The sequence below is a fragment of the Porites lutea genome, chromosome 2 (assembly GCF_958299795.1).
Source record: "Porites lutea chromosome 2, jaPorLute2.1, whole genome shotgun sequence".
NCBI classification, from domain to species: domain Eukaryota; kingdom Metazoa; phylum Cnidaria; class Anthozoa; order Scleractinia; family Poritidae; genus Porites; species Porites lutea.
The window spans coordinates 43,866,927-43,884,710 of record NC_133202.1 but is presented as its reverse complement, the minus strand read 5'-3'; the positions used below and the strand labels follow the sequence as shown (position 1 = coordinate 43,884,710).

At 37.7% G+C, this 17,784-nt stretch overlaps 2 protein-coding genes across 3 annotated transcripts; one reads left to right on the top strand and one right to left on the bottom strand.

Annotated features, from left to right (window-relative positions):
* Nucleotides 1-346: 346 nt before the first annotated feature.
* On the bottom strand, nt 347-4,434 carry LOC140927064 (large ribosomal subunit protein uL11-like). Its single transcript, XM_073376730.1, has 5 exons — nt 4,271-4,434; nt 4,105-4,178; nt 2,837-3,017; nt 1,001-1,197; nt 347-395 (listed from the first exon to the last, which is right to left on the bottom strand). Exons 1-5 carry the CDS (start codon nt 4,305-4,307, stop codon nt 387-389), a joined length of 498 nt encoding a protein of 165 aa, XP_073232831.1. The 5' UTR covers nt 4,308-4,434; the 3' UTR covers nt 347-386.
* Nucleotides 4,435-4,503: 69 nt separating this feature from the next.
* Nucleotides 4,504-15,816, top strand: LOC140927063 (epsilon-sarcoglycan-like). Of its 2 annotated transcripts, none has more exons than XM_073376728.1 (12): nt 4,504-4,701; nt 4,797-4,856; nt 5,492-5,605; nt 6,057-6,205; nt 6,730-6,802; nt 7,358-7,550; nt 8,146-8,278; nt 9,831-10,048; nt 12,773-12,799; nt 13,347-13,490; nt 14,098-14,237; nt 15,402-15,816. In XM_073376728.1, the coding sequence occupies exons 2-12, from the start codon at nt 4,826-4,828 to the stop codon at nt 15,455-15,457; spliced, it is 1,278 nt and encodes a 425-aa protein (XP_073232829.1). In that variant the 5' UTR covers nt 4,504-4,701; nt 4,797-4,825; the 3' UTR covers nt 15,458-15,816. The 2 variants fall into 2 exon arrangements, with proteins under 2 accessions (XP_073232829.1, XP_073232830.1); XM_073376729.1 differs by having other exon boundaries at nt 14,098-14,263; nt 15,402-15,815.
* Nucleotides 15,817-17,784: the final 1,968 nt, after the last annotated feature.

Here is a 17,784-nt window from a genome sequence, read left to right as displayed (position 1 = left end):
CATGTGTGGGGTCTTGTTAGCCTGCCTACAGATCTTTCCTATGTCCTTTGTTGCATGCAGGTTAGGGTCTATGTTATGTAGGGTCTTAACAAAACCCCTAAATAAATCATTAGAACCATGAAAAAATGCTACACAAGTAGAGTAATGGAAAGCCACAGGATAGGATTTCATCCATAGATTAAAAAGTTGAAATCACTATCAAGCATGACTGCACGGATCAGAGTGGAATTACTAAAGAAATGCAATTCCATTAGGGGGACTTTCTCTGTGCTTTGGTGTTAATCCGGGGTGAAATTATTTGAAACTGAGATATCTAATCACTACAGCAAGCAAACAATATAATCTGTATTCAACATTTTTATTTGTTTTTATCTTGAGGCTGTGAATTATTCCTCCTGAAAGGAAAAAAGAAAACAAATGTCAGTTATCTAAAAAAGTTTATAACTGTAAAGTAAATTTTAGAAGAAAAAAGAAAAGAAAACAGAGACATTAAAGGGCTCCAATTGAAGTCCCACGACATGAATTTCTCAACTAACAATGTGAATCATTTCCCTTTGACATTGGTCCTGGAAAGATTCCTATTCTCACAAGCAATAACTTATTTTTTTATTATGGTTGGTTTTAGCCTGCACCTCAGTTGAAACTAAACTGTTCAAGTCCGTCTGCCAAACAGAAGCGAAATCCTTGCTCTGAGCCCCCACCTGTGTAGCAGGATTTGAGTAAGCGCCGTGATTGGCCTATTAAAACTGCCATTATTCACTGATTTGCCAATCAGGTTGAAAGGATATTCGAAATGCATTTCCGGTAATTTGTTGAGTCTGTTGGGGGCCCAGAACAGGGATTTTGGTGCTGACTTGCAGACGTTACCAACGGGGTTAACTTATGTTTTTTACCACTCATTTCAGTAGACGTTAGTGGGGCAGGAACAAGTGATGAACCACTAAGAACGTCTGCATGGGAGGCTAGTTAGAGTGCAGCACTGACTAATGATACAACATACCTCAATTTCTATTTGTCCATCATTGATCTTGTCAATGATATCGTGAGGAGGTTGTCCTTCTACGGTACAACCCACAGACTGGCATGTACCAAGGATCTCCTTTACAGTTCCCTCCAATTTACGAGCCATTGACCTTGGTCTCATGGTTCTTGCAATCTCTTTGATATTGTCAAGTGTTAGATTGCCACTGTGTTTGACTAAGAAGAACAAAACAATAAAATGCTAGTTAGCTGAAGTGCTTAAATAAGGGTTTGAACCTACTCACTGTTTTAACTGACCTCAGCCTCATACTTTTTTAGCAGTGAAAGTGCAATAATATAATTTAATAATATAATATATTATATATTATATAATAATATTATTTATATAATAATATTATTTATTAGCCAATAACCACAAACACAAACAAAGTACAAGTCTAGCTTTAACTAGCTAAGGTTGTTTTGTCTCGATATTATTGACCAACTAATTGGTTTTTACTAAAAAAATTATTGTTCCTCTCGCCTTCATGGCCTCCGAGTCAATAGCCCATTCAGGCTCGAGGAATAATTGTTAATTATTCCAAGGACTTCATGATATAGAGGTTCATTGTATTTAAGTTCTACTGTATAACAGTGCAACCACACAAACCGAGGCTACCCAGACAAAAAATGGGACAAATCTTAAAATACACCACGTCAAGATCTAAAAAATGACATTGCACATAATTTTGTACTCAGAGCCAGTTCAAAATACATTGTGAACCAGTTTCCGAAAGGATATCATTTTTAAATAAGGAATCATGACATTTGTGTAAATCAAGCTGGAAAATGTTTTGCAACGATTGGGTTGACCGGAATCAAAGCCAGCAGTAAAGAAATTTTGAACAATCTGAACTACAAAAAAAGGACAAGCCGCTCACCAAAAATTGTTTTCATTACTCGAAGAAATTTTGGGTTTTTCTGTTCCGTAAATCATCTTAGCAGAACTCCTAGGAAACAGATCTTCACTTGAACAAGTTCAAAAGGTTATATGGTTTGTGATTGGTGGATTTCAATCCATTTTTGTTTGTTAACTGTGTTTCATTGGGTTCGTTGCTCAGTTTGGGGCAATCATCGACTAAATTGCTTCAAAGATTTTTTCTGATCTTTCTTGCTTTTGTCACTTGGACGAATAAAGTAATGTTTGCCTCCTTCGCTTGGCAAAAATTCCACTAACCATGACAATTTCCTTTGCTATTCTTGAGCAGTCTAGAGTCAATCTTAGTTTTGTTTTTGTGGGTTAAGCTGGGCGAGTGTATTGCATTGCAATTTGCATTAACCTCCCCCTTATCTTTGTCATCGGTGACACTGTGATTTACTCAGCACTGAGCGCCGTTTGTCGTGAAATGAGCAGCTGTAGCTTTAAGTCTGGATTGGTCAAAATTTCTTTACTCCTGGCTTTGAGTCCAGCCAACCCAGACATTGTCAAAACATTTTTCAGCTTCATATAGTTTCGCAAATGTTGCGATTCCTTATTTTTTAATATCCTTGAATCCTTATACAATTATGCACAATTTCATTGTTTAGAACTCGACTTGTGATTGGTTAATTTCAAAATTTGTCTCAAAATTTTGTCTGATTGGCCTCGGTTTGTGTGGTCGCACACTGTAAGGAGTTTTTAAGCACTCAGCCTAGCTGCCTAATTAAGGTTATTAGGTTTTAGCCAAGTATTCTTTCTAGTAAAAAAAGGCAAAATCAGCTGGTGATTTCAATGATAAAACTAGCTTTTCCTAAATTTTCTGACAATTACCAGTACACACTACCCATTCAAAGAATTAAGACCACTAAGCACTAAGAAATTCAAGTGATCACTCACTGTTCTTAACTTTTTTGCGATCTCTTGGGGGTTCCTTGAGAGCTCTGATGATCAATGATGATGCGCTTGGCACAACAGACACTTTAGCTTGTCTGTTCTGGATGGTCAACTGAACAGTGATACGCAATCCCTTCCAGTCCTGTGTTGCCTTGGCGATATCATCACCAACTTTCTTGGGGGACTAAAGTAGTTAAAATGTGCATAAAAATAGGTATAAATTGGATAGCACAAACTGACAGGTTGGTTTGGTCGTAGGATGATTCTCTTAGGGTAATCATTTCTCAGAAGTTGCCTTTAGACGATAACGTGGGAAGATTTGCAACAAAGACTTTAATGTGGCTACACGTAATTTAGGTGAGGTTAAACATAAGACAATGCTGGCCAGTGGGGCGGTCTTGAATGTGGAGCGGTCTTGGCGTTTAGCAGGGCCCTAGTGATTTTACAGTGCTGTTGCAGGAGTCAATCATTTTGCTTACGTTGCTTTTGCGTGCAGTAGTTATAGTTGTTTTTTTGCCCCCAACCCTCCCTCCTCTCTGGATGCTCTTTTTAGTAAGTATCTGAACCTTTTTCCACTGAGGTTCTCAGTGTAATGGTGCCTGGTGGGTGCTACTCACAGGGTTGTCATGGTTACCTTCTAGGCTCGCTTGTGGCCCCCTTCTGTTTCATGAGGCACCTTCCCCACACCCATCTATTGTTAATGGGTTTAAAGGGCAATAATGATGGAACAAAACACTCTTCAGACAATGTTGCAATGTTGTAGTGGACTGAAAATTATCATTGGGAAAGAACTATGTATTAAGTTAAAGTTCTGGCCCCAGTTGTTGAAAAGATGGATAGCGCTATCCAGCGGATAAATTTCTATCCATTGGATAGTGCAATTGGTTTCCTTAATACTTATCCACTGGACAGTGATTTATCCAGTAGATAGGGCTATCCAGCTTTTGAACAACTGGGCCCTGGTAGAATTCAGTTTTTGCATAAAAGCAAAAACCTTAACAAGGCCACGGTTTGTGTTTTAGCTATAATTTGCCACAATGATGCAACCAGAACCATGATGTCTGTTTTACCGCAGTGAGAACAGATATGACAGGATAAAATGTAAAATATGACATCAAGGGTAGCTATGTTTTCTGGGGTGAAACCAAAGTGATCATGGATAATTTATTCTGCACGTGTACAAAACACAAACCTTGACCATTCTCACACTTCTTCTTTACGCTGACTTTTAACTCAATATATTATAAAATCAACAACAAAATATTCCTCACCAAACCAAGAGGACCGATCTTGGGGGCAAGGGCTGATGTAGCACCAACTTCACCGCCAGTGGCTCTCAAGTAAACTAACAGGAACACGAGAAATATGACAAATTTTAAAAAGATGAGCAAACTCCTCAACAAAATTATCCGCTAAATTTCTCAAAGGTTAACCTACCAATTTTAATCTCGTTAGGATCGAACTTAGGAGGCATATTTTTAATGGATTGAGATGTGATTGAGGTCTGATGGCTGTGTGGATGAGTTCTTTACGACCCGACCGAATTCACTTTCAGACTGAATGTTGCACAGCCACCACGAAAAGAGGGAAGAGGTTGATGGAACATCCGGGATATTGGCAATAGGTCACGCAAAGAGGTCTGGGAATTTATTGACGTGGTCAGCGGTAGTCCTTTAAGGCGTCTGAAAATTCCAAAACAGCTTGCAAATGTTGGGTTAAACACATAGTTCGCTCTGTGTGATATTTTTCACCCACTGAAGCCTATAATTGAGATAATTTTGTTTACATTTGCCACTTGAGATATCACGGAAGGTCGTCAAAGTGTTTCAGAACGAGCAGTGGCTTTATTGGTCCTAAAACAGGCGAAGGTAGGTCTCAAAAGTATTTGGACACTTTATAAAATAAAGTTCTGGTCTACTGAGTACAATTTTATTCAGAAAGGGCGTCTATATCTTCTTTCTAGATTCTTAAAGAAACTGCTGCGATTAGAAGATGATGACTCTGAATCTTGCCTTTGCGCTCGGTAAGTTTGTAGGTATTAAAGTTATGTTGAAGTGGCCCAAGATGCATATCAGTCGACAGCTACACAGTGTTTATCCAAGAATCTTTGGTGGCTGTTTCAGAACTCATCTGTCTCTGCTTAATTTTGTGTGATAAATTGTAGAATACTCTGCCCCCCTTATTTCCCTCACAGACAAATAAAACTAAGGCATCAACTAAAAAAAACTTTCAAATTTACTTCGTTCGGGAAAAACGGTATTCTAAGATCGTTTATTTTTTATTTCTTATCTTTCTTGTAAATCTGAAAATACCAGAAGTTTTAGCCCACTGTTGTTTCCAGTTGTGGCAAGAGCCAAGTATTTAAGTATCTACAAGTTTCACGTTGTAGTATTCTTTTAACTGCATCTGTATATCTGTGTAGAGTTCAGGATTTATGGAATGCAGTATAGCAAGTAGTACATCTCAAAGGTCTTTTGAAATGATTACTTCCCAAAAATTAATCTATTAATTATTATTCCTATGTCAATTTAATTCACTTAACAAAATAATTGGTCAATATATGCTAACTTAATTTCCATAGTATGCAAGCTTAATCCTAGTGCAGTACATGGAGGTTCTTTCTGATATGGCACAACATTATTAATATCTTCTTTGCAGGGTTCCTTTTTGCCTGCATTCAGTTAAGCAGGACATCCAATATTACCACAGGTGCTACTGTTGGAATATTTCTTCAAAAAGAGCTTATTGTCTCTGAATTTATTCCAAGTGCTTGTAAGTTTTGTCATCTATTTTAGAATAGTTTAGCTCAGGTGGTTTTTAAAGATTTTTTTTATGATGTACCTAATAATTTTAAAGTGAGCTTTACTTTAAATAAAAAATGTATGACTTAGTTCCATATATATCTCCGTAAATCTTGTATTACCTTTAACCCTTTAAGCCACAATATGCACATACAAATTCTTCAGACTGATCTCCATACATTTTACAAAGATTCGGGAAATCTAGTGAAAGATCAAAGCATTTTCCCTTTTGTGTTCATGTCATTAATTCTCACAACATTTTCTCTTGAAAGTGTACTGAGAAAATTCATGTCATTCTTGGAGCTTAAAGGTATTAATAGATATTATAATGTCGAACTGTACATTTTTAGTGCAGTGATTTTCATAATAAACATATGTTTCCATTGGGGAGACTAATGTCTGTATTTTTGTATCTCATTCAGCTGGCCAGACAGAGGTAAAATTTATAGCTTCTACATTAGGGTTGCCAGATCTTCCTCCCTGGTTACTACTGGAGCAAGATCAGCCAACTGATAGAGCCTTCATTTATGGCACTCCGGGACCTGAAGTCTCAAGTCAAATAGTTTTGGAGGTACAATGTAAAATAACTGCTTCATAGACCCTTGGTAAAAAGCACAAAAATGACCGTCAAGAGTTAAAACATGTTGAAAGCAGCAAGAATAATAGTATAACAGAACCTGCTCACTGGATAGGAAGCCTTTTAAGCTTTCATTTTAATCACAAAGCTTTGCACGCCATGAAGCAAAGAATTCCTAGTTTAATTATTTGGCAAAAATTAACCAAAATGACTGGACTAGATTAAAGAAGACTTTAAAGATGTCTGAATTACCTAACCTGGGAATGCTTCGCCCAATCACTCCCATAGCTTTATGATCAGATTGGATGTTTGGATGGCTTGCATCCGGTGAGCAGTTGCTTAGTGGTATCCAAGTATTTGACCAAGTTCTGCAAAGGGCGTATAAGCAAATGAGTCACCAATGCTGCAACCAAAACACAACATTTTGTCATTCCGCAATTTGTTTGGTGTAATTGCTGGGTTTTTGTCACTCTTTTAGGGTAGGTGATGTAACTGTAACAATGGTTATTTGGTTTTAGGTCACTGCATGGAACAAAAAGGATTACAACACATCAAGAAAAGAGATTGTTATTAGCATCGATAAATCCAAAGGTGTGTGTCATTTAGCATTACATGTGGTCTAGTGCTTTCCTTACAACATTGTTGTAGTTGGAGACATATTTAAGATTGAAATTATCTGAGCCTTAGTCTTTGTCAGACTTAATTGTTATTTGTTTTAAGGCTATAAAATTGCATCCTTAAAACATTTGATCATGTCTTTGGATTTCCTAATGGAAGTGGCTTCCTACTCAGGGATGTCATTAAGAGGAGGGGCAGGGGATTTCCCCCGGCTACTTTCATAGGAAAATAGAAGAAACATAGCACTAAAGGAAATCCCTACTTCGTGAGTAGCTGTTTTATTCCCCACCTACCTGTTGTATTTACCTGGCAACTTGAAATCTTAGTGGCGTCCCTGGTTACTGCACACATCTGTTTGCATGTTGTATGTACAACTGTAACTAGCTGGCCCTTTTACATGCTTCCTTGACCTCTGCTTCTTGTCTTGGTTAGTCTTAATTTTTCTGTAATCAGTTCATGTGGGCCTCGGACTACAGTACATATCCCATAGTGTCTGAAATAACGATCACTTCTCAATATGCCATTCAGGAATTCCACGATACCAAGCAGAGTTCTTGATAAGAAACAGCAGCATTGATGAGTTTTTAGAGGGAAAAGGGACTGCAGACTTTGTTGAAAGAGTGAAAGAAGTCTGGCAGCCAAAAGGTGGAATAAGGGTAACATCAGTGGAATCAAAACTGAACAGGGCTGGAAGAGTACCAATTCCCCCACAGAAGGAAGGGTAAGTGAAGTCTTCTCTTGTTTGTTCATGTATTATATTTTGTCCGCCTGTTTTTATAAAGGGTGGTTCAGAAAACTTATTTGAGAAGAAAAGGGTGAGGATTACTACATACCCTCTTGCCTGCTTGAGAAATTGGCTCTGGTCAATACAGGTTTCAGTGAAAACATTTTAAATTTGTGCGCAATTAAATATTATAATGTTTTATTTGGTTTGAAAATTTACAAGCCAGTTTAAATTGTGTTTCCCTTTGTCTTGTATTTTAAAGCCTTAATTGTTGTTGTTATTTGAACTCAAATGAATTGAACTTGAGAAGCATTTCATTTCATTTCTTTTCATTTTATTGGTTAATTCAAATTTACCTTTTTTTTTCACTGCCCACAAATAGCAAAGGCCAGTCTTAGGTGGGCAGCGTCTATATAAAACAAAATATGCTCTCCAAATAGACTGTTGTGTTTTTCTATCTACTAATAACTAGATTTCTTCCCATGCCGAATGCAGGCTATTAAAATTTAATTATCATCATGATGCACACCATGTAGAATGAAAAGTAACTTAAGCGCATCATCATTTGAGTGATATTCTGTCTTGTTGGCAGTGTGTACATAACTGTTGGTGGTGATTCATCCTATGAAGTGTTGAAAAGTTATTACCAAGGTTGTGCTGGATCAAGTTCTCAAGCAGACCAACAGTTCTTGCCATATGATATTGACTGGTGCAAGTTTAGACTGGTAAGTCAATGATCTTCCTCTGCTCTCAACATCCTTGTGCAAATCAGCATTGTTGCAGTGAATGCACTCAACAAGTCAGGCTTGTAAACAGTATCCATTACACAGTTTAGGTCAAAGATAAGTGAAAAACACGGATGCAATGCAGATGCATTTACCTATTACATGAAATTTTGGTGACACTCTAATTTAGTGAATAAAATGCACCAAAATTAAGTGTCGCTAAATTTAAATCGTCACTAAATTAAGGTGAGTACAATATGAAATTCTGCCATCTGGTTAGTTTCACACACATATGCTATTTGATGGTCGGTACCTTAAATATGAGTGAGGACAGCATTAAGATATGATATTACAATTAGAGTTTCGTTTGTTTCGTTCAAAATTAAGTGTCTGAATGTTACAATGATTTTGATTTTAATGAAGCTATTAATGATTATTGTTATTTTTATCACATAATCGTAAAAGTATTGAATACCTTAATTTGCCAAAGTTTCAGTTTGTGAAATCACGAAAATTAAGTGAATTATGTTCCAAAATTTACAAAAAATTGTTAAGTTAAAGTAGTGCTAAATAAGGATTTTATTTACGCACAAAAATTATACGCAAAAAGGTAAAAATTACACAACAGTGGAATTCTACCTTACTCAAACATTAAAACCTTGTTTCTTTTAATGAGAATTTTAACCAAAAAACACTTTTAAGTGTTAAGGATTTTTCAAAATTGCTCAGTTAACGGGTCGCCAAAATTTCATGTAATGAGGTATGTTCAGGGTAAAATCTTTCCTCAGGTTAAATCAGAGTTTGCTTTCTTTCCAATGAATAATTACGGCTAGGAGGCAAAGGAAATTCTGAATCAAGCCAGGTTGAATGCTGATTTAACCTGAGATAAATTTTACCTACAACATATACATGTTACAGGTCAAAATTAAATTCCTGTTAAAATTCTTTTAACCCAGGTTGATTCTCAGTTTCCTTTATCTCCTAGCCCTGATCATTCATGAATTTTAACCTAAATTTAATTTTGACCTTTAACATACAAATAACAGCACACAAGCATTTTGCATCAACTCAGGCTTTTCAGGCCTGGAAATGTTTTTTCTTTGTTGTCTACCATCACAAGTTTACTTTGTCTGGCATTGTTGGACAAAACAAAAGAACACATTGGAGAGGTACAAGTCAACAACAACAACATTTGCATGTTTTGAAAACTCACTTGGCCTAAAATTGCATGCTATCATGCTCTACGTAAGAAGTCAGATATAATTACTAAAAATAATTCCTTTCAATTCAGATAATTATGCATTTTATGAGCTTTTTAGTAGATATACAGCTGTATAAAATTATATGTACTAAATAATGTTATTCAACTTGATTGCCCTTTTATGTACATTGCTATATGCATAACCTTCATATTCAGAGAATGTACATTGTAAAATGCTAACAAAAAATAATATTACATGGCTTTATTAAAATACTGTAGTAATAATAAGGGATAATCGAACCATTAGTTTCTTTGCTCCTCCAATTTATTTACATTCTATTTACTTAACAGATGGATATGAGCAAAATGGCTGTGGTTGTTGGTGATGTCACCAAATCAGCACCCAGTGGAGAGGGTTTTGTAGAATCTACATATGTAGCACCAGTGTATGACTCTTCTGCCAGAGATTTTGGCAGTGACTTTCTCCTAATATTGATTCTGCCGCTTCTTGTGGTCTTCGTCATTGCCATCATCCTTAGCATCATCTTCTTCTGCTTCCGTGAAGGAAGGTTAGTGCCTTGGTCTTATTTTGTAAGGGAGCTGTGCTTTTATTCTTAATTAATTAAGGGGCTCTTTACATGGAGGGAGGAAGATGCCAGCACCAGGAAGATCCTGGAGGGCAGATCATCCAAGCACTGCATGTTTTCTGTATTCAGTTTGTATGCAAAGGGTTATCAGGGTTATCAGAAAGTTTTGAAGTAGACGGCTTAGTTGTCAAAGTAAGCGGCCAGTTCTGGAGAAACTGGCGAGCACCAAAGGCGCAAGCCTGTAGGGGGGTCTGGGGGCATACTCCCCCAGAAAATTTTTATATTTAGACGCTCTGAAATGCTGTTTTCTGTACTCTCCAGGCTATTTTTTCTCCAAAATTACTGAAAATCGAAAGTGAATTATAGCGGAGCTCCCATGCGCGCGCAGCGGAGCACCATGGGAAGAAAATTTGGCAAACTATCCATCCCAGAAAATTTGGTTATGACGTAGCGTACGCCCGTCCGTACACACACCTCATGTAAGCCGATCTCAAATGTCACAATAGATCTTGCACAACTTGACTAGCCTCTTAGTTATGTAAGCCATCCGTATGAGTACGATTAGATTGACAGCTGTCAAAATCAGACATCCGCTGACAATTATCACATGACCGTCTCGCGGGCTCAGATAAAAGACCAGTCGTTTTGCCCCTATATATAAGCTGATATAATATGTCACACTTACTAATTCAACATAAAAACGAAACTACGGCGGGCAAGGTTGTCAGTTGGCTGACAGTCGTTTAAAGTTACATTGGCAAGCCAAATTAAGGTCAATTGATAGCTGTCAAAATGGGACATGTGCAGACCGCTATCAGAAAACTAATAACGAGGGCTCAGGTTCACTCGGGTACACGATCTGGCATTTTCCACTACATGCCGGACCGAAATGTCCTACTCACACTCGTAGTCTGTTAATTCAAATATTCGCCATTCTAATGAAGGTTAATTGACAGCTGTCAAACTAGAGTATACGCTGACCATCATCACCTGAGTGGATCGCAGGCTCATTTTTCTATCTATTGAGGTCACGCAGTGTTTAAAGTTTTGCGCTGATATTTTATTTGATCACGGGCTCAATTCAAAGCCCCATAGCTTTATAGAAAATCTATCCATCCTAGAAAATTCGGCAATCACGTGACCGTACACCGATCACCCGACCTTCCGTCCGTCCGCACCACAGGCATACCAATGTTTAATCTCACACTTTCTAGCTAGTTTGGGAGCCTGCAACCTGATATTGTATATACATGTTTTGATTAATTGACAGCTGTCAAAACAGTGTTTCTGCTGACCAGTATCGCCTGACCGTATTGCGGGTTCAGGTATCGACCCTCTGAGTTCGAGTAATATTTTGAAGGTATTCGCTGACAAGTTGCTACTTTTCAAATGATCGCAGGCTCCAGTTCAAATTTTTTAAAATGCATATGAAATAAGTCGTGTTTCATGAGCCGCTCTTTTAAAATGTTGATTTCGAACTGATCTCGGACACGAAAATTCAACTGGCTTTTACATTTACATGCAGGGAAGGCAATCGCCTTTGACTTTTCTCACTGTCACGCGTTGATCACGCTCTACGTCCAATTTTTATGTTCTGATTGGTCAAAATTTGACAGGTGAGTTTATGCAGAAAATTTTTGCAGCGTCTGGAAACTTGCTTACTGATAGCTGGAGCTGAGAGAGTTTTGTGTCATCTTGTGATGTTTTAAACTGTCTTTTTCTACTTGGTGTACAAAATGAAATACAGCTGCTATCAAGATTGTTCTGTAATTCATGGCTGGTTTGTTTATTGCGCTTTTTGTTGACAAATGCACCGCTTGTCAAAGTCATTGGAAATCCGATTTCGGATGGCATTGTTTTCAAAAATGAGCTTACTCTTTTGCCCTTGCTTGAGGCGTAAGAAGGTTGAAAAGTCTCAAGTGATTCTGGAACACTTGATGACCTTCAGAAGCAGCATCTCGACTGGTAAGCTTGAGCCATTATTGTTTTTGATGTTTTTTTTTCTGTTTCCTGAAGTCGAGCGTATGGTTTATGCGGCTTAAGTTAAAACGCAAGCAATGATCTAACCTACAATAGTATCAGGTTTAAAAAGCCTTTAGACATTTTTTGACCCGCAAATTCAAAGAAAAGGTTCGGAAGATTATTTAGTTATGATTTTGGCTGTAAACAGAAAGCTCTGAGCGATTTTCTTGCCTCGAGTTCATCTTGAAAAAGAGCGAACACCAGGCCGGGAAGCCGGCTTAAAACATAAATAAGCTCATGCTTGCCTGACTCATGACTTTCTGAGACACTTTACTTTCAATACTTCTCTTCGTGAATGAAAATTATTGTCTCTGTACATGTTTCACCGAATTAAACTTATTTTATTGATTGTTAGTAGTCCCTCTCGCAATTTTCATCGCTGCACCGGTTGTTTCCAGTCGAACATAAACATCGCATGTAGGAATACTCAAAACGCCGCCCGTGGCGAATGGGAATGTCCTTTGAAAACAGTTGAGTTTGTGCCAAGGTACAAGAAAGAGCAGTTCACTGCAGCTTTGGAACCCTTCAGGAGATATTTTAAAATTGGTGTAATCCGTGAGGGTTGTTGCTCATTGGTAATTGTTGATTAAATTACACAATGTAGCCTGTTTTATTTTACATACTATTCTTTAGATTTTTATTTTTTCTTGATGTTCACTACATATTTTTTTCATATTTTATTAGGCCAAAGAGGGATGCTGAGACTTCAAGGTTTGTTCCTTATTATTCTTCTTTTTTTAACATTTACATGTAGAAGGTTTCCAGATGGTCATGTTAAGAACAAATTAAATAAAAATCAGTTTACAAGTTATTGCTTCATATGATTTCTTTGTATCTAAAGCATTTATCTCAAATTCGTCTCATATTTTTTGTGTTCAGTAAATTAAATGGTTATATTATGGTAACAAAAAACTGTCGCAATAGTAATATATTTATCCAGGATAAAGTGCATAAAGAAACAAATTTTTCAAATTGAACATATGCATTCAACTTGTTTAAAGACTAAACTGTAAAGATGAAAACCAGTTGGCTAAATACAAATGTGACCCAGGGGTTGAACTCAGCACCCAAAAAAAAAAAATTTCTCCTTCTCGAAACCAGAGAATATGAGGATTTAAGTCTCAGAGACTGCATGAAATCTTGAACACCAACCACTCAGCAATGATGCCTGAATGAACGACATTTGAGTGTTCAAATTAATATGAGCAGATTTGTTATATTAGTTGACCATTGATTTTTGTTGTAACATTTTTACTAGTTCCCAGTTGTCTCATCATGATTCAATATTACGGGCAACATTCCGATTGCGTCAGCTGTCCCATCAGAATGGTGATGCTAGTCACAATGGTTCAGCTGGTCATGAACCTGGCCAGCCAAGAGAGTCCTCAACTCCTTACAAACAGTAAGGATTTTTCATTAACATGTAGTTTATTTGCTAATATTTACTACTCACCTAGACTGTTTGCTGTCCCCTATGTTTTGAAGGTCATCAAGATCAAGCACTTGTGCAACTTGTTGCCCTCTTAATAGTAATAATAATAATACACTCTATTTAAAGAGGGTAGCATGGAATAGTTACAGAAACTAGTAAACTTGTGGCCCTCTATCTAAATTAAAATTACAAAAAAAAATAAGATTCCAAATATGCAAAGTGTAAGTTGGAGATGTTACTTAAACGGGAATGGGGAACAGGAAACAGGGAATGGGGAGCAGGGAACGGGGAACAGGGAATGGGGAACGGGGGACAGGGAATGGGGAAAGGGAATGGGGAATGGAGAACGGGGAATGGGGAACGGGGAATGGCAAGCAAGGAATGGGGAACGGGGAATGGGAAACAGGGAACGCGGAATGGGGAGTGAGGAACAAGGGACATAAGGGAACAGGAAAATGAAAAATGAGAGGATGTGTTATGTATATCTCTCTTTTATCTGCATAATAAAACATTCTTTACATCATACTCAGCCTTATTTCAAAAGCATTATTATTGGTTGATGCTTGGTTATTAACAGATTTCCACCACCAAGCCAACATGATGACGAACCTGATGCCCCATTAGGAGCTCCCCCTCCATACCGCCTGCCGCCACAACCTGCTGTAAACATATCATCACCAGACGGAAACAATCAGTATTATCCAGGATCTGCTCAAGGTGACTGATGGCTTGGTTACTCAGTTGTGAGTAGGATTCTTTGATTTGTTAAGCCACTGACTCAGCAGAGTGGAAAACAGGCTGGATAGCACTGGAGAATGCCACCAAACTGTTTGAAAGGCCCAAATAGCTATTGTTTTCAGTCTGTCTAGTAGGCAAGATGAACGCAGCTGGAGGGAAATCTCATGTTATAACCCTTTAATCCCTAACATCCACATACAAATTCTCCAGACTGAACCCCATACATTTCCTTAGAATTAGTTAAGAGAATTTGATAAAAAATCAAAGCATTTTTTCGTTTGGTATTTATTTATCTTCCTAACCATTTCTCTTGACTGTGTAATGATGTTGTCGGGAGAAAATTGATGTTCGCCACTATTTGCACTTAATAGGATAATTTTGATTTAAAAAAGTCTCACATGATTAGCTCGATATCCGTGAAAAGAGGAACAGTGCCCTATTGATGAGTAATTATTTTATCAATGCATTAAGTTTGTACTTTTTACTAAATTTTGGCAAGTTTCAAAAGTAGAATAATAAGAATTAGGTTCTCCGAGAAAACCTCACATTCCACAGCATCCATTTCAAACATAACCTCGCGTTCATGCGCAAGTCCATCAAATATGTCACGTGGAACAACCAGGCTAATAGTCAACACACTAGTTATAATAAACATTCTCATGCGCTACCTGTTTTCCACTTCTGTCACTGAGTATCTAACATAATCACCCCCATACGAGCTACATGTAACTACTAAACCAGTGCGCTTTATCTCTTTTCATTATCTTGTATCCGCGTGCAACCTAGTCACTTTGGTAGTCACTCATTTGAACACTTTTTGCCATTCACATGAGTACACACAGTACTAACACTCAGTCAGGACATCGTGAGCAAACTGATCCATTCAATTTCCATCATTTGTAAAAGTTTTTATTTAGCTTTCTCGATACCAGTAAAAATAAAATCAACTTACTGCCAAACGCTATTAAAAGAGTGTATGGTGTGACCGTTCTCGTAGTTTTCAGTTCAATGGAAAATTTCATCTCTGGATCAGTAAAAATGAAGAATCCAGATCGACGCAATAAGTTATAAAATCGCTTAAACGCAAAAGCAGATATCTTCGTTTACACATTAAACGAGAATTTTTTTACTTGTATCTTTCAGGCAGATCAAGATACGAACGACCGCCTCCATTTATGAGCAGTGGCGATGTACACTGATTTTATCAGCATTTGGTGGGCTTCAGAGATGTGTTATTTTACACCCACATGTTTGAAGGGGTGCTTGATATTATAGAAGACCTTTTGTTACCGTATTTTTATATCTGACTGTAATAAACGTGAGGCACAAGTCTCTCGTACCAAAAGTGTAGGTTTGACAAGCGACTTGAGAGAAATCACAAGTGCCGTGTAAGCAAGACGCGGGTAAAGGGGCGTTGTAGGTAATATATCCACTTTTCAGCGATAATGAGACACAGTATTAGATTACTGCGCTTTTCAACAACATGCGAACTCTAAAGTTCAAAAGCTGCCTTCACAATTGAGTTTTTCGCTGCCGTCAATCATAGCGGAGCTCTCGCGCGCGAAGCGCGCAGCGGAGCACCATGGGTAACAAAATGTGGTAAACTACCCATCCGAGAAAATTTGGTAATCACGTGACCGTACACCGACCGCCCGCCCGACCGTCCGTCCGCACCACAGGCATACCAATGTTTACTCTCACACTTTCTAGCTACTTTGGGAGCCCAGGAGAAAGCTGATTGCACATCAATGGGCATCAACGTCGTCATCAATTGACAGCTGTCAAAACAGGGTATCCGCTGACCAGTATCACCTGACCGTATCGCGGGCTCAGGTGTCGACCCATCAAGGTCGAGTATTTTTTGAAGTTATCCGCTGAAAATTTACTCGTTTTGAAATGATCGCAGGCTCACGCTTACTTTTTTTAATTTTAATTCACATCAAATATGTTGTGTTTATGTCAGTATCGCCCAGCACTATAACGATTTTGATTTCAAACTGACCGCAGACGCAAAAATTCAGCCAGTTTTTTTAAAATACAGGCGGGGAAGACCTTTTCTAACCATGGTCATGTGTTGGTCACGCTCCACGTCCAATTTTTATGCTCTGATTGGTTAAAATTTGACAGGTGAGTTCATGCGTAAAATTTATGCAGCATCTTGAAAGTTGTTTACTTTGACAGCTGAAGCTGACAGAGTTTTGAGTCAACTTGTGATGTTTTTAACTGTCTTTTTCCACTGGATGTAAAAAATGAAATACAGCTGCTATCAAGAGTGTTCTCTTATTCATGGCTGGTTTGCTTATTGGGTTTTTGGTTGAGAATGCGTCGCTTGTCAAAGCCGATAATCCGATTTCGGTTGGCATCGTTTTTGTTTTTCACCTTGCTGGATGCGTACGAGAATTATAAAGGCTCAAGCGATCCTTGCCTTTCTTGCTAGCTTTCAGGAGCTGCATCTCAAAATATGGTAAGCCTGAGTAATTATTGTATTTATATCTAATTTCATGAAGTCCAGTGGCACAGTTTATGAAGCTAGTTTATGCACGTTTGTATTAAGATTTGACTGAGACACTGATCTGACCTAGTATGAGGTTTGATATAAGCTTAAGCTTACAGAACTTTAAAAAGCCTTTAGTCGATATTAATTCACCGTAAATAGAACGAAAAAATTTCCGAAGAATATTTAGTTATAATTTTGGCTGTACTTGGCTGTAGAAAGAAAGCTTTGAGCGATTTTCTTGTCGTGAGTTCATCTTTGAAAAAAGGAAACACCGGGAAACCGGCGGCTTAAAACATAACCTTAATCTTTAAGCTTACTAGTGAAGACTTGAGGATTCTTAGAGACACCTAAATACTCATTTGTTTTCGTGAATGAAAATTGTTGTCTCTGTAAACGTTCTACCGAATTATATTTCTTTATTGATTGTCGGTAGTCTCAAAAGTGTAATTTTCATCGCTTTGCCGTTTGTTTTCAGGTGTTCATAAACATCGCTTGTAGGATTACTCAAAATGCCAAGCGTATCAAACGCTTTTTAAGATTACACATGGTTATAAAACCGTTAATAAAAAATAGACTCAATAAATTCTTTATCACGTTGAAGCGTGACTCTTTTAAAATTTCTTGGCAAATTTGGCGCTTGTCAAAAGTTAGAACCGGCTGGCCGTATAGGTGATTTTGGACATTTTTTGAACGTTTTCGCTAATTAAAAGTCCACGCGCTTCGATGGTCCTGAGCATTGAATGAATGCAATTTTTCTTGAAAAATTGTGAAATACTGCATTTTGTACGAGGTCTGCATGATAAAAACAGCGCCTCATAGTACTCTTTCTCCTCAGATGTGGTGTTTAAAAAAAAATAAAAGAATGGTTTGCACGCACCCAGATTTATTGACAAGAATTTGTACGCTTGTCGAACGCAAACAATTCGGCCTGATTTGTTTTCCAAGAATTTGTTTTCCACGCCTTATCTACTGTGATCAAGAGCCATTATTGCTCTTAAATGTGACCGAAGACTATTTTTTTGGTGTACA